This window comes from Diceros bicornis, chromosome X, assembly GCF_020826845.1.
Source record: "Diceros bicornis minor isolate mBicDic1 chromosome X, mDicBic1.mat.cur, whole genome shotgun sequence".
Classification (NCBI taxonomy): Eukaryota; Metazoa; Chordata; class Mammalia; order Perissodactyla; family Rhinocerotidae; genus Diceros; species Diceros bicornis.
The window spans coordinates 109,343,937-109,371,652 of record NC_080781.1 but is presented as its reverse complement, the minus strand read 5'-3'; the positions used below and the strand labels follow the sequence as shown (position 1 = coordinate 109,371,652).

General features: G+C 38.3%; 1 protein-coding gene across 2 annotated transcripts in view; it reads right to left on the bottom strand.

Annotated features, from left to right (window-relative positions):
- DOCK11 (dedicator of cytokinesis 11) overlaps window positions 1-27,716 on the bottom strand; it is a 170,884-nt gene that overhangs the window by 33,308 nt on the left and 109,860 nt on the right. For both annotated transcript variants that reach the window (XM_058536579.1, XM_058536580.1), the window contains 10 exons: window positions 26,318-26,429; window positions 20,290-20,356; window positions 18,908-18,955; window positions 16,443-16,585; window positions 14,711-14,826; window positions 10,212-10,349; window positions 6,275-6,457; window positions 3,634-3,747; window positions 907-1,122; window positions 761-818 (listed from right to left, as the gene is read on the bottom strand). In XM_058536579.1, coding sequence (XP_058392562.1) covers window positions 761-818; window positions 907-1,122; window positions 3,634-3,747; window positions 6,275-6,457; window positions 10,212-10,349; window positions 14,711-14,826; window positions 16,443-16,585; window positions 18,908-18,955; window positions 20,290-20,356; window positions 26,318-26,429 — 1,195 coding nt within the window. The remainder of the gene's footprint in view (window positions 1-760; window positions 819-906; window positions 1,123-3,633; window positions 3,748-6,274; window positions 6,458-10,211; window positions 10,350-14,710; window positions 14,827-16,442; window positions 16,586-18,907; window positions 18,956-20,289; window positions 20,357-26,317; window positions 26,430-27,716) is intronic.

The following is a 27,716-nucleotide window of genomic DNA, read 5'->3' as shown; positions in this document are numbered from 1 at the left end:
CTGGAACTTCTCCACTGACTCCTGGACTTCCACCAAGGCTCTGTCATCCGTGGGTGATTATCTAAGACAGTGCTCTCCAGGAGCTCCCAGACTGTAGCTGAGAGGGGCTGAAGTCAATTCATGGGCCACTGCAGGGTCCACAGGCAGGTCCAAGGTCTGTCTCCCCACTATCTGATACACAGTGGGGCGAGATTCCTCATAGGTCTCTTAGCACACGGTGCTGGATCCCACAGCTCCCACAAAGGCATTTTGCCCATGGATGGATGCTGAACTGTTGTGGAGGGAGGTATACAACAAGGGATGTCTCATTCAGCCTTCTTGCTGATGTGCTGACTTCCTTTTAACAGCAAGGTACTGTTGCACTAAAGTGGCTGTAGAAATCGTCTGTGGGCAGTTGCTGGTGAAGCTGAGGCAGATGAGGGGAAAATAAGTGATTTGTATTATCTAGAGCTTCTCAGGAGCCTTGAGAAGAATTTAATTTGTGGCAGTCTTCCAGAGACACAGTCTTGGAAAATAAACATTGGGATTCAGGCCTGGCCCTGTACTATTTAACTTATTCTTGTACTCTTCATGAAAGCAGAAGGCAAAATGAACAATCCAGTTTTCTTTTATAACAACTTCTGTTTAACACTGAATGAGGCTAAAGGTGAACATATTTTTCAGAGCTCAATCATATCACATTCATAGTTCCAAGCTACAAAGATAAAAACAATTGTGCTAACTGAAATTCTCCCCATCTCTAAGAACAGAAGTATCTTACTTTTTCGATGAAGAAACTCTGCAACCAAAGCTGCTACGTGGACATAACACATTGCTGCCTGAAAAAGGAGGACAAAGAAAGGACTGTCAGAACGTGCTGCAGGGGGTTGGCAGGGTTGTGTTTAGAATAAAGCCTTAGGCAGTCACCTCTGAAAAATCTCCATTTTTTATATGAATCTTCGCCATGCTATCAAGCCAGGTTTTCCTGAGCTCTGGAGTGCTTGCATAGGACTTGGCTAAGCTATACTGGAGATCAATTAGCATTTCAGGGTCTTTCTCATGTTCCTTCATTTGAGCAGTGGCCATAAGAACGGTACGGATTCTCTTGGTCAAGTCTTTGACTTCTGTGGGAAAAGCAGTTGCCTAATTTCAAAACAAACAAAAGACATGTTTATCAGTATTACTGATGTAGTTACTCTAAGCCTTGGCACCCAATCATGGGAATAACATATGATTTTTACTCCTTGTTACAGTTCTTGGTATTTGGTTCTTGGTTCTTGGCATGTGGCATATCGAAAGAGCTTTAAATTAATTCTTTTAAAAATATCCAACTAGGGGCCGGCCCGTGGCGTAGCGGTTAAGTGTGTGCGCTCTGCTACTGGCGGCCCGGGGTTCGGATCCCGGGTGCTCACTGACGCACCGCTTCTCCGGCCATGCTGAGGCCACGTCCCACATACAGCAACTAGAAGAATGTGCAGCTATGACATACAACTATCTACTGGGGCTTTGGGGGGAAAAATAAAAATAAAATAAAATGAAAAAATTAAAAAAAAAAAAATATCCAACTAGCTCAGCCTTCAAAGGCTGTATATTTGACGGCAGTATATTCACAACACGTAAAAGCATGGACCCTGGAGCAAGACTACCCAGCTTTGAACCCCAGCTCCTCCACTGTGAATTCTACAGCCATGAGAGTAATTTATATTCGCCATTATTATGTCAACTAAAAATTGACAGCTTACTATGCATCAGGCAGTGGTCTAGGTGCCTTACATGTTTTAATTTTTATAACAACCCTATGAATTAAGTATATTATTATTCATTTTCTCAATGGGAAAACTGAGGCACACAGCATTTAAGAAGCTTGGCCAAAGTCTCGCAGTTGGTAAGTGGTAGAGACAGGATTCACACCCAGGCAGTCTGGCTCCAGAGCTAGTGATCTTAGCCACTCTTCCATACTGACAAGCATACCTATCCCATCCACTGACCACCACACACACTAAGGTAAAAACCACACGGCAAAGATTTCCACTTATACAAATAAGAGGTTATGAATCACAAAACACTCTTAAAGAGTTTAAAGAAATTACTGACCTCTCTCAAAGTGTTGTTTTTGTCCCCCAAAATCACTAAGTTAGAGTTTCCTCTTTATCCTGGCCACTATTAAGAAAGTCCTATCACTTCCTCTTAACCCCACTGGAGTAATCACAATTGTAGGATTCAGAGAAGATGAGTAAAGAACAGGCAGAGGGATTAGGGAGCTTTTTGGTGTGAATATAATCAAATCTGGAGGAAACAGTTTTAAAAAGTGTCTTCTTGATCCCTTTAAAAATAATAATTATACATACAAAATCCCCTCTTATACATGAATAGAGACTCCATTTACTGGGCGAAAGGCATACATTGTTGTAATAGAGTTGATTGGTAATGACTGCCCTAGCAGAATAAAACTAGGTCATTTCAGAAATGAGTCACAAAAAAGACATCCTATCAAGGAGAGTCAAAACAGACCCCATTTACTTTGAAAAAGTTGCTAATCCAACTTTTATATAACATGGAATTAAGGATGGTAATAACTGGTAAAATAAACTCTTAGAGTAGGAGTAAAAGATCCTAAATGACATAAGCTGTTTCTGTCCTCATGGGATTAGTTGGAGCAGACACTGATCCCCCTAGGGAGCCAGTAGAACTGGCTGAAAAGCAAATTTTCCCAGCCTGAGAATGGCTGGCATTATTCAGTGTTTTTTTTCAGTCTAAGCAACGTTCCTATGGGAATATTTTTTGGTACATAGATTCTACACGTCCCAAACATCAAGTATGCTGTGACTGAGAGGGTTTTTTTTTTTCAGATTTTACACAATATTGTCAAATTATGCTGGAAGATGACCTTTCCCAAGAAGGGGATGATTCCTTTGGGAGGAAAAGTCCTCTATTAGCAAAGGACTCTTCTTCCTTTAGACACACGTATCACTGAAGATCAGAACCTGCTCTCCATGCAATAAAACAACAAATGAATTTTTACAACGTTATAGGTTTTAAGCAGATGGGTAAGAAAGAGGAATGGTGGTCAGGGTCTCAGGCTTGGCCTCAGCCAGCTGGTGCCTAAGAACAACAGTCTTGGGCTTGGGTTTGTCAATAAGTATCTATGGCAAGCCACAATCAGTTAACAGCTGACTCTTGAAACTCAGAAAATCATCAACTAATGAATCCCTTCTGAGGAATAACGAATTCCTTATCTGTTGGCAATGGATCAGGCAGCTGTTAGCTACTCTAAGAAGTGAAATTTCAAACTCAATGCTTAATTAACCAATATTATACATGGTAACAACTGCTAAGAAAGGATCCTTTTCTTTTCTGAGCAACTTTAGAAATCAAGCCCAGAAAAAATTTCAAATCCTACTAACCAAAACAACTATGTATACATAGAATAGTCATTCATCCATCCATTCAACTAATATTGAATATCTGCTATGTACCAGGCAGTGTTCTAGGTGCTAGAGATACAGTGGTGTACAAGACAAAGCCTTGACTCATGAAGCTCACATTCTATACACTCTACACTATCAAAAATTGTGAATCCAATGACAGTTCAGGAGTGTAAACTTCCCTGACAGTGAAAGTGGTTCTAATTTATTACTTGAAGTGAGAACATACCTTCATAGGTCTGTCACTGTTTGCAAAATTATTGATAATGAATAAAGACTCCTGAAATCTTGATCCTCCGCTTAGTGCTACATCAGCTATCAGCTGGCTTACAGCAATTATTATCTGTGGGAAGAAGCAAACACTGTTTTTCAAATGTCTTTTGAACAAATGTTGCTTATTTTAATTATTGTATAAGCCCATAAGCACTCATATGAAATGCTTCTTTTAAAGATTCTACACAGTTCCATCATAATCTGTTTTCTTCATACATGAGGGGTTTAAATTCTTCTACTAAAATAACTTCAAATTTTATTGGGACTTTTCTTGGTTCGATGTGAAAAATTTTTTAAAACTCATAGCACAGCTAGATCTAAAACTGTTTTCATAATAGTGAACTGATACAATGGTGGTCAGGTCTCCACTTTGAATATGCTTGCTAGGCAGTAAGTAACTATGGCAAAGTTGGGAAGAAATAATGCTTTTCTTTAATGGTTTCTCATTCCTTTTCACTAGTCTATTTCTGTGTGCTGAACCCCCAACTCCAGCACCTTAGCTCCCTTCTTTATTTCTGACTAGGGCCTACCTAGTTTAGACAGCAGCCTATGTCACGGCCTTTGATGGTGCTTTTTAATCTCTCAGGATTCCTTGGATGAATGCCTAAATGACTCATGCTAAGGTGTTAATGGCTGGATGCTTTACCCCTGATCCTGGGAAGCAGGATGCTGTAGGAGCTATGAGTGCAGCCTCTAGAGTCAAACTACCTTAGAGTCAAATCTTGACTTTATCAGTTATTCACTGTGTGGCTTTGGAAAAGTTATTTAACCCTTCTGTGCCTCACTTTCCTCATTTGTAATATGGAGATGATAACATCTACTTTATAGAGCTGTTATGAGGACAAAGGAGATCATAATCATAATAATACTAGTTAACTCTTTATCGATCACTTACTATATGCCAGACATGGTTATAAGTCTTCACATTTATTAATTCATTTATATTTGAATAAAGGATTTGAGAGAATTGATGCTTTGACCCAGAAGAATGGACTCTAATGGGGAATTTCTGGCATATTGCACACTAATTGCAGAAATGTTTTGGAGGAAGGTGGTATTCGAGTGACACCTCATATAAAAGCGAATAGTAAAAGGCCTAATATGTAATGCTGGCCCTAGTATCCAAAAGTAACTATAGAACAGATTTTTACAGGAAGTATATACTTCTATCAGATTTTTACATTACTGACGACATTTCTAAAAAGCTGCTTATGGCTGTTTCTCCATTTATAACCCAGTCTCCAATAAACAACTCCAATTGGACAGACCATGGCAGTGAAGATATAAATATGATCAAGGATTTCCCATGTTACAAAGCGGCCTACTGAGCCAAGAAGTCCCAATTGTGGTTAAGTTCAGAACTGTTTCATCAAATAAGCAAAAACATATGGAGATGTTGAACAACAACTACCATGTGCTAAGGGTCTATTACGTGCTAGGCATCATGCCTGCACTACACACACTTTATTTTTAATCCTCATGATAACTCTGCAAGGTGAAATATACTTGGCCTCATTTTACAGATGAGGCAAATAGTTGAGACAGATTGAGTAATTTGCCTAGGCTCACACTGTAAGTAGCTGAGCTATGATTCAAGCCCAGGTAGGTCTGATTCTGAAGTTCATGCTCTCCACTGAACTTTGAGACTTCTCTCATTTTTTCACTAACTGGACATGCTGGAACATAAAAAAAAAAAGACTGTATTACCTGTTATGGAATATCTAACAAGTGTTTTGTTTGTTATTTAATCATCTCATTAATTCTCACAACAACCCTATGAGGTAGGTACAAATATTTACCACTATTTTACATATGAAGAAACTGAGGCACGGAGAGACTTAGGGAGTAACTTGCTCAAGGTCACAGTGTGTGGCAGTCCTGCAACCTGAACTAGTCTACACTCTTAATACCTATGCTTTAGAGCAGTGCTGTCCAATAGAAATATGATGTGAGCCACATATGTCATTTTAAATTGTCTAGTAGTCACATTAAGAAGTATAAAGACAGGCGAATTTTAATATATTTTACTTAACCCAATATATCCAAAATATCATTTCAACATATAGTCAACATAGAACAATTGAGATATTTTACCTTTTTTTCTACTTAGTCTTCAAAAGCCAATGTGGGGCCGGCCCTATGGCTTGGCGGTTAAGTGCACGCGCTCCGCTACTGGCGGCCCGGGTTCGGATCCCAGGCGCGCACCGACTCACTGCTTCTCTGGCCATGCTGAGGCCGCGTCCCACATACAGCAACTAGAAGGATGTGCAACTATGACATACAACTATCTACTGGGGCTTTGGGGGAAAAAAAGGAGGAGGATTGGCAATAGATGTTAGCTCAGAGCTGGTCTTCCTCAGCAAAAAGAGAAGGATTAGCATGGATGTTAGCTCAGGGCTGATCTTCCTCACACACACACACAAAAAAAGCCAATGTGTATTCTATATTTACAGCACATCTCAATTCGGACTAGCCACATTTCAAGCGCTAAATGGCCCATGTGGCTAATAGCTATTGTATCGGACTGGGTAGTTGTAGATCTTGATTTAGAGGCTAAAGATTGAATAGAAGAAAGAGGAGCTTCGATTTTCACTGACCTGCAGATGTGTCCTCAAAAAGGTTTTCCTTTTGGTGTACTCAAAGTTGTTCCTCATCAGAAGATACAAAAGTGCAGATGCTTCATTCCTGGTTGAGCTAATTTTCGACGTGCAGCACTTTAAAACCTCATAGCAAAATGCAGCACACATGTTTACCCTTCCTTTGAAAAAGGCTGAGGGAAACTAAAGAACGGAAAAAATGTAAGTAAGTATATCTGAAAACCCAATCATAAAAATCAATCAACTGTCAAGTGCCTACTATATTTCAACCTAAAACTATACCGGGTGCTTTGAGGATATGAAATCACCATAAGGCTAGGGCTTTCCTCTAGAGAACCCAACCAGTTAAAAACATCAAGACCAGCACATGTCCATGGCAGAACAATTCAAGTCAGTATACAAGTCACCACAAAAATGTGAGGTACTGACTATAAATGCTACAGATCTGAAAAGAGCTCATGATGTTCCGGAAAAGATGATAAGTAGGTTCTCGATAATATGTATTAAATTCACGAATGAGTGAAATGATGAATGATTGACAGATCTCAATTTGGGCCTTAAAAATGGGAAGGACAATCAGCATTACTTACTCTCTGCTTTATATTTAAATGGTTCCTTATATTTTGAACTTCCAAATGCTGAGAAAATTATAGTTGGAATCTATTCAGCAAGTAAAGTTGATCTTTCAACAAAATGGGATATAGATGAAGTGTACACACCAAACATACACATGCATCCTCTACTCATAAACGATGTTGATTAAGATAGATTTTGGCATAGAAAAAAAATACAAAAGTAACTATCTAACCTTCAAAACAGCCAAATGGCTGTTACTTTGAGAATGTACTCAGTCTGCTTTGTGGAAGACAAACTATACATCTAAGACAGGCTTGTTACAATCTCCCCTGCTTACATGTCCAGGCAAGCAAGTGGTAAGCTGCTTCAGGGTACACAATGGATATTTTTCAGGGAGTATGAAGCTAAAGCACCACCTTTTCAAAATTATTTCTTAGGAATCTTGAATTTAAGCCCATGTTACAGGAATTTACCTGCTTTTTATCACCTTAACACCAAGCGCAATGCTGTACAGATAATGAATGTTTAATAAATGTTTTCTGATTGGCTATTGGTAAATCTCACCAATAGTTTCACTAGATTAAGCCAAATCCTGCTGGGCAAGATACTCTAGTATGAAAATAAAGGGGTAAGGGAGGGCATAGCTGTAGTGTAGTTCATCCACTATAATGAGTCTTCCACCTACATCACTTCTCTGCGTGGGTAATAGCCAAAATCATCAGTGACCTCCTAATTGCCAATTCCAACAGACTCCCTTTCCCCCTTATCTTATTAGACCACTCTGTACCCCATAATAATGTCGAAACTCTTTTCTCTTTTGGCTTCCATGATACCCTTTCTTGCCTTCCTTCCTACTTCTGTGACTGCTCCCTCTCCTATCCTCTACAGATTCCTCACCCAATCCCTTCTATGTAGCTTTTCTCCAACGCCCTGCTCTTGACCTTTTTTTTTTGCTTCTTCCTCTATATACTCTCCAGGGGAAATTCAACCACTCCCACAGCTGCAACTACCACTCATGCCGATGATCTCCCTAGTTCACTATGCTCCAGCTAAACTGGGCCTTTCAGTTCCCAGAATTTCAAGCTCTTTCCTAACTCTGGGCCTTTGCATATGCATGCATGTCCTTCTCCCTAGTGTGTTCTTCCTTGTGCTTGTCAACTGGATGCCCCCTTCTCATATTTCAGGTCTCATTTTAAAAGTGACAAACCTATCTAAAGTAAGGTATTGCCCACAAATCATTATTCTCTATCTCAGCACCTTGATTCCTTCTTAGAATTTATCATAATTACTATTTTATTTGTTTATTTTCTGTCTCTCTCCTCCCCACTAGACTGAAAGCTTCATGAGGGCAGACTACGCTTCTTTTGTATCTCCACCATTGTATCTCTGGTTCCTAGTACAGTGCTTGACAGAGAGAAGGTGTTTAATAAATATAGTATGGATGAATGGATAGATGATGACTCCAAGTCTAGCTCTCTCACCCAGATCTCTCTCCAGAGCAAAGATCTATATCTTCGACTACCAATCTTTTTTATTTTTTGCTGAGGAGACTCGCCCTGAGCTAACATCCATTGCCAATCTTCCTCTTTTTTTGCTTGAGGAAGATTAGCCCTGAGCTAACATCTGTGCCAATCTTCTTCTATTTTGTATGTGGCTTGCCGCGACAGCACGGCTGATGAGTGGTGTAGGTCCATGCCCGGGATCCAAACCCGCGAACCCGGGCCACCGAAGTGGAGCGTGCCAAACTTAACCACTACACCACAGGGCCTGCCCCCCGACTGCCAATCTTAACTGCTCTAACTGGATATTCTATAGGCACCTTAAATTCAACAGGTCCACAAGACAGAACTCATTAACTTTTACCCCAAATGTAGTCTTTTCCCTATATTTCACATCAGCCACCATATCCCACCATCCATTGAATTGATGACCAAGTCCCACAAATTCTATCTCCTTACTATGGCTTATATCTGCCTTTGATGCTCCACCTCCACTCTCATCGCCTTTAGGCCCTTATCTCCTATCTAGCTTATTGCAACAGGTCCTCTTACTGCCTTTGGTATTGCCACCAATCCATCTTCCACACTACTTTCCAAAGAGATTTTTCCCTGCCTGCACCAATTTGATCTTAATACAAATCTAACTGTGCCACTTCCATGCTTCAGTCCCATCTCTTGCTGAGGCTATACTAAATCCTAGCTCCACTGCTGCAGAGAAACTTTTGCTAAATGAGAGCCTTTCCCCTGCTTTTCCTGCCCACCCTCAGTTCTCTGTATAGACTTCTTTTATCCTAATGTTATTTGTGGATGTGCATGCATGTATATGTGTGTCTGTGTGTCTGTCTATCTTTGTGTGTGTTTCCCTCTACTGGACAATAAGCCCTCAGACTGTATCCCTGACGCAGTGTCTAATACCAGTAAGTACTTACCCAGTAACTGTTTGTTACATGAATTATTTCTGAATCTCTTTCCCTTAGTTTCTTGTAACACGCTTGTATTGAACTCAGCTTTCCATATATTTCTTTATTCACAAATTGTATTAAAGAGTGGCAATTAAAAAGCAACCTTCAAATCCACCTAATTTCTGTATCAATTAAATGCCATTCAAATAATGATGACAAAAAAATTTTCCATGCTTAGCTATCCTATTACACAAATCAATCAATTTAATTTGTCTTGTTGGAGTTATACATACCAGAGTGGAGGTCTAGAATATGCCTTTCCAAAATTTTAACTCCATCTTGGTTTATATGGCTTTTTATTATGTTTAAAAGCTATCAAAAACAGACCAGAAATAAATCTTTGCTATCTGTTTCAGTCATATTTATTCCTAAAAGCCTAGTCTGAGGTTTTGGCTTAGAAGAGGTAAGTGACCTGAAAATTTAGAGCCCACAGATAAAATTAGCATTGAAAGGAAGGATTCATTCATCTGAACACATATTGAGTACCTACCATTTGCAAGATATCATATAAGACCCTGGGGTTATAAAACTTGATCTCGGCTTTCAAAGAGCTTATACATGAGTGCACCAATAGCTGACTTATCCTCAGCACAATACTTTAAAAAGCAAAAAAGAATAAAAACTGGCAATGCTGGTAATTTGAAAATGACACTCTTCAAAGGAGCCTACTGAAAAGGAGAAGAAATGACAAGATGAAATAAAAAGCATGTCCTGATTTTAGGGGATTCTTGGTCAGGCCCTCTTTATGTATTTTGCCATTCTGTATTTATATTTACAAAGGTAGTAATTAACGGCTTCATTATCTGAGGTTTGCAAACGTCATCACAATGGCCCTCGTTCCCCTCTTTCTTTCTTGCCATGAAGAGAGCCCACTAGCAGCTATAAAGGTTTTTTCCTCACCTTACTAATGAAAGCCCGCAGTGAAGCAAATACATGTTTCAGTGACACTTCAGATTGTCCATTTTTAAGAAAAGCAAGATGAATATCAAATACTTTCTTCATTAATGGGTTGTGGCCATCATTATTTAAAAGTTGGCTCTGCAAAACATGAAAAAAATACATTTTCTAGAAATAGTTTATGCTGCCACCCCTCCCCCCGGCCGAATGAGAGAACTGACTTGACCAATCTCTGCTTATCAAACTACTGCTTGAAAACAGTTTCAGAAAAATTAAAAGTTTAATATAATTTTAAAACATTTGTGCCATCTTTCAACTTGGAAATCTCAAAATACTACATAAACTATATGTACATTTAATTCCATCCTTTTAAAAAGATGAAAAAATTATTTTCCAATGTAACACAGCAAATATAGAACTAGTATGGGAAGAGTAATTTCTATTAACCTAACTATATTGCTTCTAAATTGAGAAATCAGTAAATTAAAAACAGATACAAGGCAACTAGCCTTCGTATTTCTCTGAGGAAGACTAAATAATGCAATAATTAAGGAAAATATCAATTCTATTTTAAAGTCTATTACCTAATTTACTTTTATTTATTTATTTTTATTGGTTTATAACATTGTAAAAATTTCTGGTGTACATCATTGTACTTCTATTTCTGCATAGATTACATCATGTTCACCACCAAAATACTAATTACAACCCATCACCATACACATGTACCGAATTATCCCTTTCACCCTGCTCCCTCCCCCCTTCCCCTCTGGTAACCACCAATCCAATCTCTGTCCCTATGTGTTTGTTTATTGTTATTATCTACTACTTAATGAAGGAAATCATACGGTATTTGACCTTCTCCCTCTGACTTATTTCACTTTGCATTATACCCTCAATGTCCATCCATGTTGTCACAAATGGCTGGATTTCATCGTTTCTTATGGCTGAGTAGTATTCCATTGTGTATATATACCACATCTTCTTTATCCATTCGTCCCTTGATGGGCACTTAGGTTGCTTCCAAGTCTTGGCTATTGTGAATAACGCTGCAATGAACACAGGGGTGCATGTACCTTTGCAAATTGGTGTTTTCAAGTTCTTTGGATAAATACCCAACAGTGGAATAGCTGGATCATATGGTAGTTCTATCCTTGATTTTTTGAGGAATCTCCATACTCTTTTCCATAGTGGCTGCACCAGTTTGCACTCCCACCAGCAGTGTATGAGAGTTCCCTTCTCTCCACATCCTCTTCAACACATGTTGTTTCCTGTCTTGTTAATTATAGCCATTCTGACGGGCGTGAGGTGATATCTCATTGTAGTTTTGATTTGCATTTCCCTGATAGTTAGTGATTTTGAACATCTTTTCATGTGTGTGTTGGCCATCTGTATATCTTCTTTGGAGAAATGTCTGTTCAGTTCTCTTGCCCATTTTTTAATTGGGTTGGTAGTTTTTTTGTTGTTGAGATGCATGAGTTCTTTATATATTTTGGAGATTAAGCCCTTATCAGAAGTATGGTTTGCAAATATCTTCTCCCAATTGTTAGGTTGTCTTTTCGTTTTGTTCATGGTTTCCTTTGCTGTGCAGAAGCTTTTTAGTTTGATGTAGTCCCATTTGTTTATTTTTTCTATTGTTTCTCTTGCCCAGTCAGATGTGGTGTTTGAAAAGATGTTGCTAAGACCGATGTCGAAGAGCGTACTGCCTATGTTTTCTTCTAGAAGTTTCATAGTTGCAGGTCTTACATTCAAGTCTTTAATCCATTTGGAGTTAATTTTTGTGCATGGTGTAAGGCAAGGGTCTACTTTCATTTTTTTGCATGTGGCTATCCAGTTTTCCCAACACCATTTGTTGAAGAGACGTTCTTTTCCCCATTGTATGTTCTTGGCTCTTTTGTCAAAGATTAGCTGTCCATAGATGTGTGGGTTTATTTCTGGGCTTTCGATTCTATTCCATTGATCTGTGTGTCTGTTTTTGTGCCAGTACCATGCTGTTTTGGTTACTATAGCTTTGTAGTATATTTTGAAATCAGGGAGTGTGATACCTCCAGCTTTCTTCTTTTTTCTCAGGATTCCTTTAGCTATTCGGGGTCTTTTGTTGTTCCATATAAATTTTAGGATTCTTTGTTCTATTTCTGTGAAAAATGTTGTTGGAACTTTGATAGGGATTGCACTGAATCTATAGATGGCTTTAGGAAGTATGGACATCTTAACTATGTTAATTCTTCCAATCCAAGAGCACGGAATATCTTTCCATTTCTTTGCGTCTTCTTCAATTTCTTTCAGAAATGTTTTATAGTTTTCGGTGTACAGATCTTTCACCTCTTTGGTTAAGTTTATTCCTAGGTATTTTATTCTTTTTGTTGCAATTGTAAATGGGATGGTATTCTTAATTTCTCTTTCTGCTACTTCGTTGTTAGTATACAGAAATGCAACTGATTTTTGTATGTTGATTTTGTATCCTGCAACTTTACCGTATTCGTTTATTACTTCTAAAAGTTTTCTGGTGGATTCTTTAGGGTTTTCTATATATAAAATCATGTCATCTGCAAATAGTGACAGTTTCACTTCTTCCTTTCCAATTTGGATCCCTTTTATTTCTTTCTCTTGCCTGATTGCTCTGGCTAGGACTTCCAGTACTATGTTAAATAGGAGTGGTGACAGTGGGCATCCTTGTCTGGTTCCCCTAATTTACTTTTAAAAGTATGTTTAGTATAGGATATGTTTAGCCACGGGTGACAAATTAAACCCTCTCTGAGTAGACATAATAACAGGTATCACTCTTGAACAGGCCATCTAAATTGTTTAAATGCTCCTTGCAAAGAGAAACATAAAAGAAACAAAAAATTGTCGAGAAATATCTATTGGTTTGTGAATCTTTTTTTTTAAAAAGCATTGGTTAATTCTCTAGCATTAGTTTCCTATCACTCAAGAAACTAATTAGCAGGTTACAACTGGGCCAAAAACAACAACAACAACAACAACAAACCAAAATAATATGCAAATTTGTGACAGATCTAATGGTAACATCAACAGCTAGAATCCCTGAATCATGTTAGATTTTTCTGGCTCTTTCTTTAGTCTACTTCCAACCATGGTTTAGTGGTTAGAAGCATGGACTCTTGTGATAACTGGCCTAGATCTGACTCCTGGTTCTGCCACTGACCAGCTATGTGACATAACTTCCCTGTGAATCTGTTGCCTCATTTTAAAATGAAAATAATAATAGTATCTATATCACAAAGCTATTGAGGAATAAAAGTGAGTTCGTTATTTGTATTTGTAAGTTTACTGAGGTACAATTTACATACCATAAAATTTATCTATTTTAAGTATATGATTCAATTATTTTTAGTAAATTTACAGAGTTGTGCAACCATCACAATGGAATTTTAGAGCATTCCCATCAGCTCAAAAAAATCCCTGGTGCCCATCTGCAGTCATTCCCCTTTTCCACCTCTGGCCCTACAAGAACAAAGTGAGTTAATATTTGTAAAGCACTTAGGATAGTGCCTTGACATCTAAGAGATAGGTTGATTAAATAAATAAGAAATATTTCAATAGGAGGAAGGAATACAATGCAAGCCTTGAGACCAAATGTCCTTCTGATTTATTAGCACAATGAAAAATGAATTTGGGTTGCATTTTAATCACAACAAACTTAATACTTCATAACGGGATTCTGCAGCCTATTTCTTATTACTATCTAATTCAGTTTTCCCTTATAAGCCTCTTCGAAAAGCACAGGCCAGGTTTCCATACTAAATCTGGAAGGCTGAAGCAATTAACTGAATTACTTAGGGAAGGGAGGAGAAAAGAAAAAAAAATTATCTGTATAACTCAGGTGAAAGTAAGCAAGATTTTTCACTTTTGACTTCTCCCACTGTTACCTTACATTATATAGTTTTTACATTTCGAAGCACTCTCACATGCATTATCTTATTTTCACTCCTTTAACAATCCTGCAAGCTAATTGCTTTTACCGTGTTTTTTTTTTTTTTCCCATAGCAATGATGATTTGTACTGAGAGGCAAACATCTGAGTAAACCCACTAAGCACCTGACTAGGGAAGCCAGCCAGCCTGCCTGGATATCATCTAGTCTGACAAGACACTTCATCACACACCATCACGGGTACTCCGTCACGGGTACCCCATCACGGGTATCTGGACAAACTGATTCAGTAATCATTTGGGCTAAAAATTACTGAATATTTTAATAAAAGTATGAAAAAAAACTGTTTTTAAACATGAAAATAAAACAAAATTTAAGCGGTAGAAGGGAGCCTAAGGGCAAATGAGTCCAACCCCCCATCAGTTCCTGGCTGTGGCAAGTGAGTCTTGGTGAATTCCCAAGGTCACACAGTAGCCAAACTAGGTCTGCCATCCAAATTTCCTGACTGCTCATTTGGGCCTTTTCCTTACACTATGCTTCCTCTGACTAATTTTTGCAGAATGTTTTCTTTGCCATGATGCCAAGTGAATTCTAACTCTTCATTTTTACCTTGAAGCACTGGGTGAAAAACGAGATGGTATCTAGCACTGTGAGAGAAACTTCCGTAGCAGTGTTGCCTTCAAGAAGTGCCTGATGGAAAATGTCTGCCTCAGTCGTTGTAGAACCTAGGGGAAAAAAAGTAAATGAAAACTGCCTAACACAGAGATTCACGTAAGAGTTTTGAATACTTTTCCCCCAAAGACTCAGAGACAAGCAAGATGAACGGAGGCTCTCAACACCCGCAGACCTAATGAGTTTCACTGTATTTATTCCCTAATCAAATATGGTCTTGGTCAATCAATTCTACTGATTTTTACTTCAGTTCTGTATCAACAGCTCTGCAACACATAATGAGGTGCCCACTTCTTTGGAGACAAGATTTCAGTGATGATCTATGGTGATGTAACTAGGAAGTCATACGCCGTGCCACTAATTGTGTGTGCAAAAATGAGAACCTCACAGAAATTCAGCTATATTACACACAGTGGTGCCCTATGGCCAGATGTTTTCAATTATACCAATGATATGAGACTTGTTTCTAAATTAGAAGGAAAATAAAGCATCTGGGCCAACTGAAGGAAGTTCATTATATTTTTACAAGTGACCAGAGCAAGGCAGAAGGCTATAAGACTTGCATTTTTTTTATTTTACTTATTTATTTATTTTTTTTGTGAGGAAGATCAGCCCTGAGCTAACATCCAGGTTAATCCTCCTCTTTTTGCTGAGGAAGACCGGCCCTGAGCTAACATCTATTGCCAATCCTCCTCCTTTTTTTCCCCCTTTTCTCCCCAAAGCCCCAGTAGATAGTCGTATGTCATAGTTGCACATCCTGCTAGCTGCTGTATGTGGGACGCCACCTCACCATGGCCGGACAAGCAGTGCTCGGTGCGCGCCCGGGATCTGAACACAGGCCGCCAGTAGCGGAGCGCGTGCACTTAACCGCTAAGCCACAGGGCCGGCCCCGACTTGCATTTTTTTTAAAAGTCTGGAATCTATTGGCTCTGGGTCCATCTGCTCAAGACATTTGTTTTTATTATTAGTCCTTATCACAAAGCCAGTTTTGCTGGCTTCCTCTTCTGCAACCTCCAGAGGACTTTATGGAAATGTAAGTTTTCTCACTCTTTGACTTTTTATTAATATTTGCTTTTCAGAGGACAGCTTCCATTTATATAACCCTCTAGCTTCCCCAGCTGGGCAAGATTTCTCTCCTTGTCCTGTTTGCCTTGTCAATACTTCAACCTGTGTGAACTACACCTTTGTCAAAAGAATATTTATAGTTCTTTGGTTTCTGCAGTCAGCTCAGAGGGCGTAATCCCTTAAAATCACTGAATGAACAACAGTAACTCAAAACAAATACTATATATACTATTATATTAAGATGCCATTATTTGCACTAAAGTTTAACAGTAGGAATGAAGGATAGCCAATGTAAAATAATATGATGAGAACAATTCAGTGGGGAAAATTAATTTAATTAATACTGACCTAAGATAAAACCCACCACTACCTAAAATTGCTAAAAAAAATCTATTTTATTATATATTCATGTATTTTATTATATATTCATATATTATACAATCATGATGACATGATTGTATATAAACCCATAGAGATATGCAAACATATCTATGTATGAAAAATCACTTACAATCATACTGGTGATTTAAGCCAAGACTTCTTTAAGGTTAAATAGCATTACATGTCTGTTTCAAATGGGTACCCTACACACATTTTTACTTACTGTGATTAAGTGTAAATGAACTTTCCAGGCTACTAAGATGCTGAAGCCGGGCCTGCATTACCCCTGATCTATTTCGGAGAGCTGGCATGGTTTGTGATTTTCGGTCTACTCCAAAGTGTTTTGACAGCCAGGCATCATGCACCCTAAAATAAATTTTAAAGTTAGGCACTGGAATACTCTAACAATATATCTCAATGTTACATTTTTTTTAACTAATAAATGATTAAGTTTCCACATAAACACTGTACTATGCTCAGTATTGTACCAACTATTACTTGGCTTAAATGAGGAGCTACTGGAAATTGTATGAAGCTTTAATGTATATTTATTTATTTATTTATTTTTAAATAATTTTATTTATTTATTTATTTTCCCCCCAAAGTCCCAGTAGATAGTTGTATGTCATAGCTGCACGTCCTTCTAGTTGCTGTATGTGGGACGTGGCCTCAGCATGGCCAGAGAAGCGGCCCGTGGATGCACGCCCGGGATCCGAACCCGGGCCGCCAGAATCGGAGTGCACGCACTTAACCGCTAGGCCACGGGGCCGGCCCTTTAATGTATATTTAAAATAGGTTATACTATAAGAATATAATTAAGGCACTTAGGAAGAGTTTCTCACTTCCCTCTTTCTCCTCAAAAACATCAGAATAAAGTAACCAACACTCCAATAAGATTCCGTCTTTTCTCAGGAGTTGAGGAAGGACAGGAGTCAGAGAAAACAGTGAGAAGGATGCTCAGAGTTGCAAGGAAGCGGAGAGAATTCCTGGAGTTAGATGTTCAAGAATGAGTGCCAATCTAATCTGTTTCTGGACTTGAGTTAAACTTGGATCAGAAATTTTTACTCTGTAACCATGTCTCCTGGTGATCTAATGGTTAAGATTCCGAGCTCTCACTGCCACACATTGTCTTCTCGGTCAGGGAACCACAGCACTCATCTGTCAGTTGTCATACTGTAGGTGCTGTATGTTGCTGTGATGCTGAAAGCTATGCCACCGGGATTTCAAATACCAGTAGGGTCACCCACGGTGGGCAGGTTTCAGCAGACCTTCCAGACTAAGACAGACTAGGAAGAAGGACTGGCCACCCACTTCTGAAAAACTGGCCATGAAAACCCTATGAATAGTAATGCAGCATCGTCTGATACAGTGCTAGAAGGTAAGAGGATGGTGCATAAAGACGGGGCAGGGTTCTGTCTGATGTTCACAGGGACACTAGGAGTCGGAATCGACTCCAGGACATTAACAACAACAAAACATGTCTATTGCTAGGATTTGCAAGTTTTCCTTTAATTTTAAGGTTCCATTTAAAAAAATTACAACTGAGTCATACATGAACTAAGGAAGAAAAAGAGTTTGTCTATCCTCTATAGTAATCATAGTAGGAGAGTCAGAAGAATCTTAGAGGTTAAGGCTCATGGTAGTAGTTACTATGCCAGCTCCAAGTCATGGGGGAAAATAGTGGAAATCGTCACCTGAATTACCTATTATTAGGATGTTCCAGAGACTCAGCACTAAACTCCATCCAAACTGCTTCTTTAGTTTTTGGAAGTGCCATGAAATTTATTTATTTTATTATTTATTTATTTATTTATTTATTTGTGAGGAAGATCAGCCCTGAGCTAACATCCGTGCTAATCCTCCTCTTTCTGCTGAGGAAGACTGGCTCTGAGCTAACATCTGTTGCCAATCCTCCTCTTTTTTTTTCCCCCAAAGCCCCAGTAGATAGTTGTATGTCATAGTTGCACATCCTTCTAGTTGCTGTAGGTGGGATGTGGCCTCAGCATGGCCGAAGAAGCAGTGCGTCGGTGCGCGCCCGGGATCCGAACCCGGGCCGCCAGTAGCGGAGCGCGCGCACTTAACCGCTAAGCCACGGGGCCGGCCCCCACGAAATTTAACTTTGGGAAAAAAAACTCTATTTGAGTTCCTTTAATGACTAACTCTACTCCTAAAATACATCTTATTAAAATAAGCAAGTAATCTTTTCTGTAGGGTCCCTCAAACATTTTCTTAAGTATTTATTTCACTAAGACTTACACAGCAAAAAGAGAAATAGATAATATACACTGCATGTCCCAATTGCTGTTAGAGATCTGTTTACCTTAGTAACTGAGGTGAGTATTGATAGACTGTAGATAAAAGTACAGACCTTACGGTTGTCCTCATTTTATGATTTCCTGTCTTCCCCTGGATCTAGCCCTTTCTCACATCCTTCAGAAAAGACAAGCATCTGTTCTCGGATTAGAACAGAAACTCTGCATATCAGTCTAACCATTACTGTTTGGAAAACTTAAAAATACATCAGTTCACATTAGTTTAATTTAAACTTTGAGTTAGGACATGTTAAATAAATCATGAGTATCTTAATGTTAACTCAAAATTAATAATCTAGGTTTTACATGGCATGATTAAGACCGCCCTCTGTTGGAAGAGAAGGAAAAGTGGAAATTGCAGTGCTATGGGAATTACCTTGCTATGTTTCTTTTCCCCATATATCTAAAGTGAAACAAACAGACCCTAGAAAGAAAAATAACAGCATGTTAGTAAGATATTACCATACTCTGCATTTTAACAAGTGGTATTTAAAAACTCATGTTACAAAGAATGATCTATTTAAGTCATATTACAATAATGTATGTTTTGGTATACAGAAATAAATATACACATAACTACTTGGTTATGTGGGCTTGCCATATTATATCTTTCTACATTTATTTGCTACAATTACATTAGCATCAAAAAGCCCCATGTTTTCATATACAATTGTAATGATATTTTTTTAAAACACTGTCAACACAAACCATCCTTTGTGCTCTATAACGTATCATAGCAAAGATCTCTAGCTTAGTCATGAATACCTAAAAAAGGTTCTTAAGCCCTAAAAATTGGGGCAATTGCTATATATTTTTTTTTTACAATGGCATTAAAATACTTCCTATTATTGAAAATCTCAAAAACCCATACAAAAGTAGGGAGGATAGCATACTAAACTCCCATGTACCCATCACCCACCAGCTTCAATAATTATCAACTCATGGCCATTCTTGTTTAACCTCTACCCCGAACAGGTCTTCCTGCTCTCCCTCTACCCTCCCTATCGCCTGTATTTTTTGAAGCAAATCCACAATATCATATATTTTCATTAGTAAATATTTCAGTATAATTAATTTTTTTTTAAATCTTAACTGCTGTTTTGTTTGCTGACATTTCCTGCAAAATTTTGAAAGACTTTAATAAAATATCTATCTGCTTTGGTAGACATGCACATACAATATCATATATATGTGCTATTTACTTAAAAATTTCTTACATTTCATTCTGATTTTTCTTTTAGCTTTTCAATAATGATGTAAAAATAGCTCAGCATACAATACAGGACAACTTCCCATCTCCACTTAGGGAAGAAGACTAGATTTTTCCCCAAATGCCTTGGAATGGAGATACACATATATGCTTTTCTGGAGTTGATAGAATTACTCAGCTCTACAGAAGAGTACAAATTATAAATTCCAATCATTTAAGCTGCTCCATTAAGCCAGCATCTGCTCTAAATGAACGATTTAGGACAGCTGACGCCACTTCTAGTTCTCCAGATCACAGAAAGACTCCTGCTGGGCTGTCTATTATTAGTTAGAGTTTTCTATAATATCACAAGTATTCCACCTCCATGTTTTTCTACTATGTGTGAAGAACCTGTATGCCAGCGTCTATACTATCAAAACAATTTAACATTTCCTACATTAGCAAATAAGCTGTTGAAAACAGAAAAAAAGGCAACATTTTATTATGTATAAAAATTAACTTCCCCCAAATAAGGGAAAATTTTAGGAAAATAAATTGATATAACTTACTCTAGAAGTATGAGAATGTTTATGAGCTCCTGAGGAGACACTTTGTTCCAGTAAGTTAGGAGAGTATCTGAAAATGGAATACATAAATTGTTAGATCTCGAAATATTTAGAGCAAATAGCATAGTGACCCCCAAAGTACCAATAACTTAGCTTCAACAACCATCAGAACATGGCCAATTCTGTTTCATCTAATCCTCCTCTCCCATCTCACTGCCCAATACACACATTGTATTCTTTTGAATTAATTCCAAAGATATCATTTAATCTGTAACTATTTCAACTGCAACAATTATTTTTATTTACTTTGTAAATAAATGTTCCTTTGGATGGTTTATCCTAATCTTTATATTATCCCTAAAGACAGAGGAAGGGAAGACCTGGGGTTTTCAGTGAACTTCCTAAAATTTTATACAAGATGTTGTGTTTATGTGCATTTTTCTGAAGGGAGGGTCAAGTACCTTTGCTTGCTACTCATAGGGCTCTGTGAACAAGAAAGTTTGAGAACTTTAAACTTTAGAAGAGACATAATTTTTCTTTTTTTTCCTCTTTACCTTCGGATTATAAACTCTGAAGTCCTGGCAACACACACACACACACAGTTAAAAACAAAACAACAGGCCTAAAATGAAGTCATTTCTGCTCAGCCCCATGTCACCAAACCAAGACTTAACTTACAGTTTCAGCTCTCCCAGAAATGGAATCTCAAACCAGTCAATCAGGAATCACCTGATCATTGCTGGTTAGGCAATCTGACAGACAGACCTCTGCCATTTCCTAAAGGAAAGTAACTTTGCAATAACCAACCTGCTTTTCTGCCTACTGTAACTTCCTTGTTTCCACTCCCTTCTGCCTATAAACGTCTTTCATCTTTGTATAGCTCCTCAGGGCTCCTTTCTGTCTGCTAGATTGGATGCTGCCTGATTTGAATACATTTTTGCTCAAATAAACTCTTAAAATTTTTAATATGCCTCAGTTTATGTTTAACAATATATACACACACATATATAGAACTAAATATATAGAACTATTTCAGATATAAAGATACCTTAAATCTATTACATATACTTCTTTTGACCTATCTCTTTCCTTACTTCCAACACACCCACTCACTGAGATCTAAAAAAAAAAAAACAAAAAAGAAAAGAAAAATATTGCTGCCACTTAACTTCCCATTCCTTTTTTTATCCTACTCAGATATAGCTAATGGTGTCAGCAGATCCTCTTCTAAATGTAAAATCCTCTAGGTATTGCAAAAGTAGGCAAATGACCGAATTGCCAACCGAGCGAGAGCCTCTACAACACAGAGATGGAAGACTAGGCAATGTTGGCTATATGGGGGAGTGGGGCAGGGGGGTAGTGGGGGGGGGGGTTTGACTTTACTTCCAATTGTTTTCAAGACCATGAGTATTGATAGTTTTCAATGGTTATAAAATACTGCTCATGAAGAATAAAAATGCTAAAATAGAGTCAAATTAGATTTGTTTGGAAAATATACAGCAAGCGGCGATTTGCAGTCGTCCGTTCCTCCCCCCCGCCTTGGGGTGCCTTCCGGTTCAGACAAGCCAAGGCTCACCCAGAAGCCACTGGGTTTCCGGCCTCTCGTCACAGAGCTGTGTGAAGGCGCCGTCTTTCGCCTTCTGCGCACCGGCTTTTCTCACCAAAAGACTGTTAACGTCCTTTCCACCAGAAAACCGGGACCTTCTGTCTATCCCCGAGCGACCCCCACGCCTGCCCTGCGTCCTGAGGCAGCTTCGCAGGTCTGTAAAAGGGGTGACGGGTTCATCGTTTCCGCGGCCCAGCTCTAGTCAGCAGCTCCCCCGCCATTTTCTCAGCGGCGGCCCTGTCAAGCCGCTGGCCTGTCTCAGCCGTTTCCAAATCTCAAGTCGGTGAGACATGATGCAGGCAGGGAACATGGGTGGAGGAAACAGAGGAGGTGGTAACGCACCTTCAGAAAAAGATGAATCGCACCTTAGTGTATGTGACGTGTCATCTGACGATTTTAAAAAAACCTGGCTAAAACTAAAAGAGCTCCATGACCAAGAGCTACACCGTATACAGGCAAAATTAGAGAGTTTGAAGAAACAGCGATTGGCAGATGGAAGGTGGACGGGCTCCACAGCCAAAATTAAAGAGTTAACTGAGCAACAGAAAGTCCTCACTGGCACCATTCATGACTTGCGGAGACAGTTAAAGGCAAAAATATGTAACCGCTGTTCAATGAATGAAGCATATAAGAAAACACTACAGCAAGAATTTTATGATATCCAACAAAAAAATCTTAAGTTTATTGCCGAGCTCACTGCAGAAAGGAATAAGTTAAGAGAAGAAAATAAAGAGCTTTCTGCAAGACTAAAATTGAATCAGCAACAGTTTCGCCCTTCTTTTTCTGATAGTGATGATGACTTCTTTCCTTGTACTCAAAAGACTATGTCAGTTTTTTCAGTCAGGGAGCCTGCACAGGAAACTCAGGTGCATCTGCCTATCAGAGGGATAAAGCAATCACCTACTGAACAGGTGGAATCTGGAGAACAAAAAGAACAGCAACAAAGTTCACAGGTTTCAATTCCATTTTACAGTCAGGACCTCTTTGAGGTGCCAGAGACTTCTCTTGAGAAGACTGCCGCCTCTAAGAGCGATAAGACTTTCACAGGAGCTAGTGCCAACCAGAAGTCAGGTTTTCTTTTAACGCCTACACTTGGTTCTCAAAGGGGGTATGAATTCCAAGGTGTCTCACACCTTCCTGAAGACAGGCTTGGCCAGCCAAAAAGAAAACACATCGCCATACAGAAGATCTCCACACCACGCCGTGAAACTCAGGTTGACTTCTCTTGGAGCCTTTCCAGTATTTCTACAAGAGAAAACCTAACTACTCAAGTAGTATCTGAAACATCAGAGGAAAATATGCCTGATTGTAAGAAAAGTTTATTTCCCCCTTTTACACAGAGTAAGGAAATGCTCCCTTTAAATGTATTTCCTTTTGACTATACTTTAAGATCTAATGGGAAAAGAAGATCAACAATTAGTATTGCTGGTGACAACACTGGGTGTTCGGTGAGAGATGGCAGTAACCAGACAACTTCCAAAGAACAATCGGCTTCAAGCAAGAATACTAATGAATATACAGGTGCAGAGTATGGTGCTGGTAAGCCTCAAGATGATACCCGAAGTGTCATTTCAAGGTCTACAATAAAGAGAAAAGCCAGGGTGCAGTCAGAAAAAAGGAGGATGTAGCTTCCCCCATCCTCTCTCTTAAGGAAAATGCTTTTCTTTTACAAGAGGGCAGTCTTCCTGTCAATTCAGACTGTGTAACTGATAACCCTTGACTCTGATTCCATTTCTCAGGATATAATAAACAAAGCAAAACAAAACAGTTTGGCAAATGACTAAGACTAAGCAGTGAATTATTGCCAGTTAATAAAATACAGCTACAAATAGAAAAGGAAATTCATTCTTCAGAATCGCTCTACTTCCGTATAAAAGTGTAGACGTTTACCATCTTTTTGTTGAAATTAAGTTACTACTGTTTATGAACCAATAACAGAAAGCCAAGAGAAGACCTCAAGGATATGGACTTGTACGAGTTCAACATTTAAATACATCTAGAGTGACTAAAATACCGGACAAGACAAGTTAACTATAATACATCCATTGAGAAGGATCCAGAAGCAGATATTTTTCAGAATAAAATGAATATGACTTTACAGATATCATACAGCATGACTTTATGTATACAAAAGATAAAGAAGATATGTGACACAGACTGTATACTAGCTATTCAAAATATGCTTTTAAAAATCAAAAAGCAAGAGCAGAAGAAAGAAAAACCTAATTAACAGAGACCAAATATTTAGCAAGCAAGGTCAACATTTACAAGAGAAGCAGCAACTATGAAGTTCTCAAGAAACAAAGCAGTTATGGTTTTACCCACGACATAAGAAAAGCAGCCAGAGGCTTGTCACTGGTTATCACGGTATATGGTGTGTGGGTATGTGTGTGTGTGCACGCATGTGTGCGTGTGTCCTGGAGTGGAGGAGGGGAGAACTAGTCAACAATGCATCTTCCCCTCCTCCTTTCTTCTCCCCCTCCCATCTTTCTTTCCTTGGGCTGTGGTGGTGTTCAACTACTTTCTTTCTCTTTTTTTTTCAGGGGAAGATTCGTCACGAGCTAATCTCTGTTGCCTCCTTTCTTTTCTTTCTTCCTTCCCCCGCCCCACCCCACCCCCACAGGCCCAGTACATAGTTGTATATAGTTGTAAGTTCTTCTGGTTCCTTTTTTTTTTTTTTTTTTTGGTGAGGAAGATTAGCCCTGAGTTAACATCCATTGCCAATCCTCCTCTTTTTGCTGAGGAAGACTGGCCCTGGGCTAACATCCACGCCCATCTTCCTCTACTTTATATGTGGGACACTTGCCACAGCAGGGCATGATAAGTGGTGCATAGGTCCGCGCCCAGGATCGGAACCTACAAACCCTGGGCAGCCAAAGGAGAGCGTGCGAACTTGACCACTACGTCACCAGGCCGGCCCCTCTTTGGGTCCTTTTATGTGAGCCACCACCACAGCGTGGCCACTGATGGATGAGTTCTGTGCCCGGGAACCAAACCCAGTCCACCAAAGCAGATCACACCAAACTTTAACCATGAGGCCTTCAGGGCTGGCTTGCTCTCTCTTTTTTTCATGTGTCTCTTGGGCCTTTTTTTAAAATAAATTTATTGAGAGAATTCATATACCATAAAACTCATTCATTTAAGTAGTGGACAATACAATAGTTTATAGTAAAATCAGAGAGTTATAAAGTCATCACCACAGTTTTAAAATATTTTCATCACCCTAGAAAGAAACCTTATACACATTAGCAGTCACTTTCCACATTCCCCTACTTTTCACCTTGTGGGAAAATAAAAAACAGTGAGCTGTGGCTGTAGTTGTTAAGTGATCCATTATCTCCTGGAATGAAATACCACCAGGGTTGAAAATGATCTCCCTTTACTGATTTCTTTCCCAAAACATGGAGGCCCATCACATAGCCTCAGTAGAATCTTTGACTTTTATTTTAAATCATACATTCTTAGAATTTAAAGATTCTAGTTATTTTTTCTTGTTATTAATTTATTAATGTACTTTAGAATTTATTATTCATATCTCGCTACTGATTTGTTTTACTGTCTCTCTAGCTGGTTAACTATCAACTTATTTTATGTTTTTATAGCCTGCCTGATTACAAAAAAGTTTTATTTTTAGTAAATATTAATTGCTTTAAAACAAAAAAATAGATTTTAAGTAAAATATAATGATTATGATGATTAGAACCCAGGTGCTTTTATGTTCTTCATTCCTGCATACATTTTTTTTTGAGTAAAAATATTGAGAAAAGGGAGAGAACTGTATAAATAAATGTGTATTTGGGAGTAAGCTAACCTTCTGATTCTACTTCCAGAGGACATGCAGTTTATGAAAATCCTTTGGTTATATTCTATCATATCAAGAGGAACTGTAATACTAGTAAATAATATAATTATACACACGAAGGGGGAAAAAAAGAGCTTGAAAAAGAACCTGACATCATACGATACCATACAGTGCTACAGAGATAACAACGGCATTCCTTACCCTCAGAGAACCCTTCCTGTCTTTTTGTTTGCTTCTGTTTTTCCAAATCCTGGGTCAAATAAAAGCTAGAGTATTAAATATGACTTCTGGTTATTATTTCCTTCTGTTTACATTAGTCATTTAATGCATTATATGCTCTGCATAAAAAAAATGTTTAGTACTTTTAAAACTATTGCCTCATTTTAGAAATTAATTTTTAAATTTTTTAAAAAATTATTTCAAAGAATCAAACCTGTATGACCAAAATGAACCTATTTTAAGTTAAAATGCAGGAACATTTTAAGGTCAGAGTCTTCAAAGATCTGTTTCTAATGTGTATGTGTTCTCAAAACAGGTGATGGTTAAATATTTGTTGTCTGAACCTGTGAACCTGTGAGGGTGGATGTGTAGTAGAGTCCATTCTTAACATGCTGGTAACTCACCTTCAGAAATCATTTTCACTATATACAGGTAGCACATCAAGAGGCTTCTGATTTCATACTGGTCCAGTCGGTTATACTGGGATACACTACTCCTTGTAGAACTCTGTCGGGTCTGTAATATCAAGACAGGACTTTTGTGAAACAATATTGGTACTATAGTTTCCATAGCATTTAGCTCAATAACTATTGTTGTCATTAATCCTGTTTGGAAAAATTCTAAGCCTAAATACAAATTTTCTATCACACTTGGAAGGTAAATGGGCTGAATCTTTGTTGCTACTGCACCAAGTAATATCGTTGGAAATTACCATGGGGTCTTCTTCAAGATATAGCCATGAATACTGTGTATGTTTATTCCCATAGGTTCCGTGTTTTAGTAGTAAAAACTTTAAATAATCATATGTTGCTATTCCAGGAAAAATAGCTTTTACATGGAGGAGGAATTTAACTGAGGTACATGGAAGCATAAGAAACATTTTAAACTCTTTAATTTGAATCTCTCCTTAGAGTTTATTAAAATCCAACCTCCAAATAATAGGTCAGAAAATCTATATGAAAAAGGGTTAATAATATTATAATTACATTAAAGAGGAATATTTCAAAACTAGAGCCTCTACAATGTAGTGATGTTCCTATTATTTAATGACTTTTGTTAAAATATCATTTGTTAAGTATGACAAGATCTGACTTATTTGGGAATTTATATGAATAGAGTAATAATAATCTCCTAAAGAATTTACCCTTGTTAAAAACCAATACTTTCAGTTGAGCTAAAGTGGGCTGGGGATATACATTTACTAAAGTAGGATTTACTAAGAATGAACTTTCACTTGGAGCAAAACATCTAGGTTCTGAATGCTTGTTAGCTGTGTGACTACTAAGTCATTTAGCCTCTTTGCCTTTTATTTGCCTTACCTTGACAGTGTCTGTTGTCATAATTCTAAATGGTGTGAAATAGGAACCTCTATGAATAAATTACTATTTACCCAAAGGCTCAAGGTATAAGTATAGTCCAGTGGTTCTCAAGGGGGTGTTCCCAGCCAGCAGCATCAGCATCACCTGGGAACTTAGAACTGCACAGTAGCAGGCCCCATCCCAGACCAACTGAATCAGAAATTCTGGGGGTGAGGCTCAGCCATCTATTTTTATTAAGCCCCCCAGGTGATTCTGATGCACACTAAGAGCACCACGATATAAGGAGAAAAAGTGCTGGAATTAGAAAGCCTAGGTTCAGGTCTGGCCCTGCCATAGCTGTGTGATTGTCCTAAGTCACAATCCCAGTTTTCATTTGTAAATTCAGAGTTGGAATTTATTATTTTTATAGACCTTCTAACTCTAATTTTATATGATTCTATGATTTACATAGCAGTGTAACAGGCTTTACTGCTCTAAAATGAGG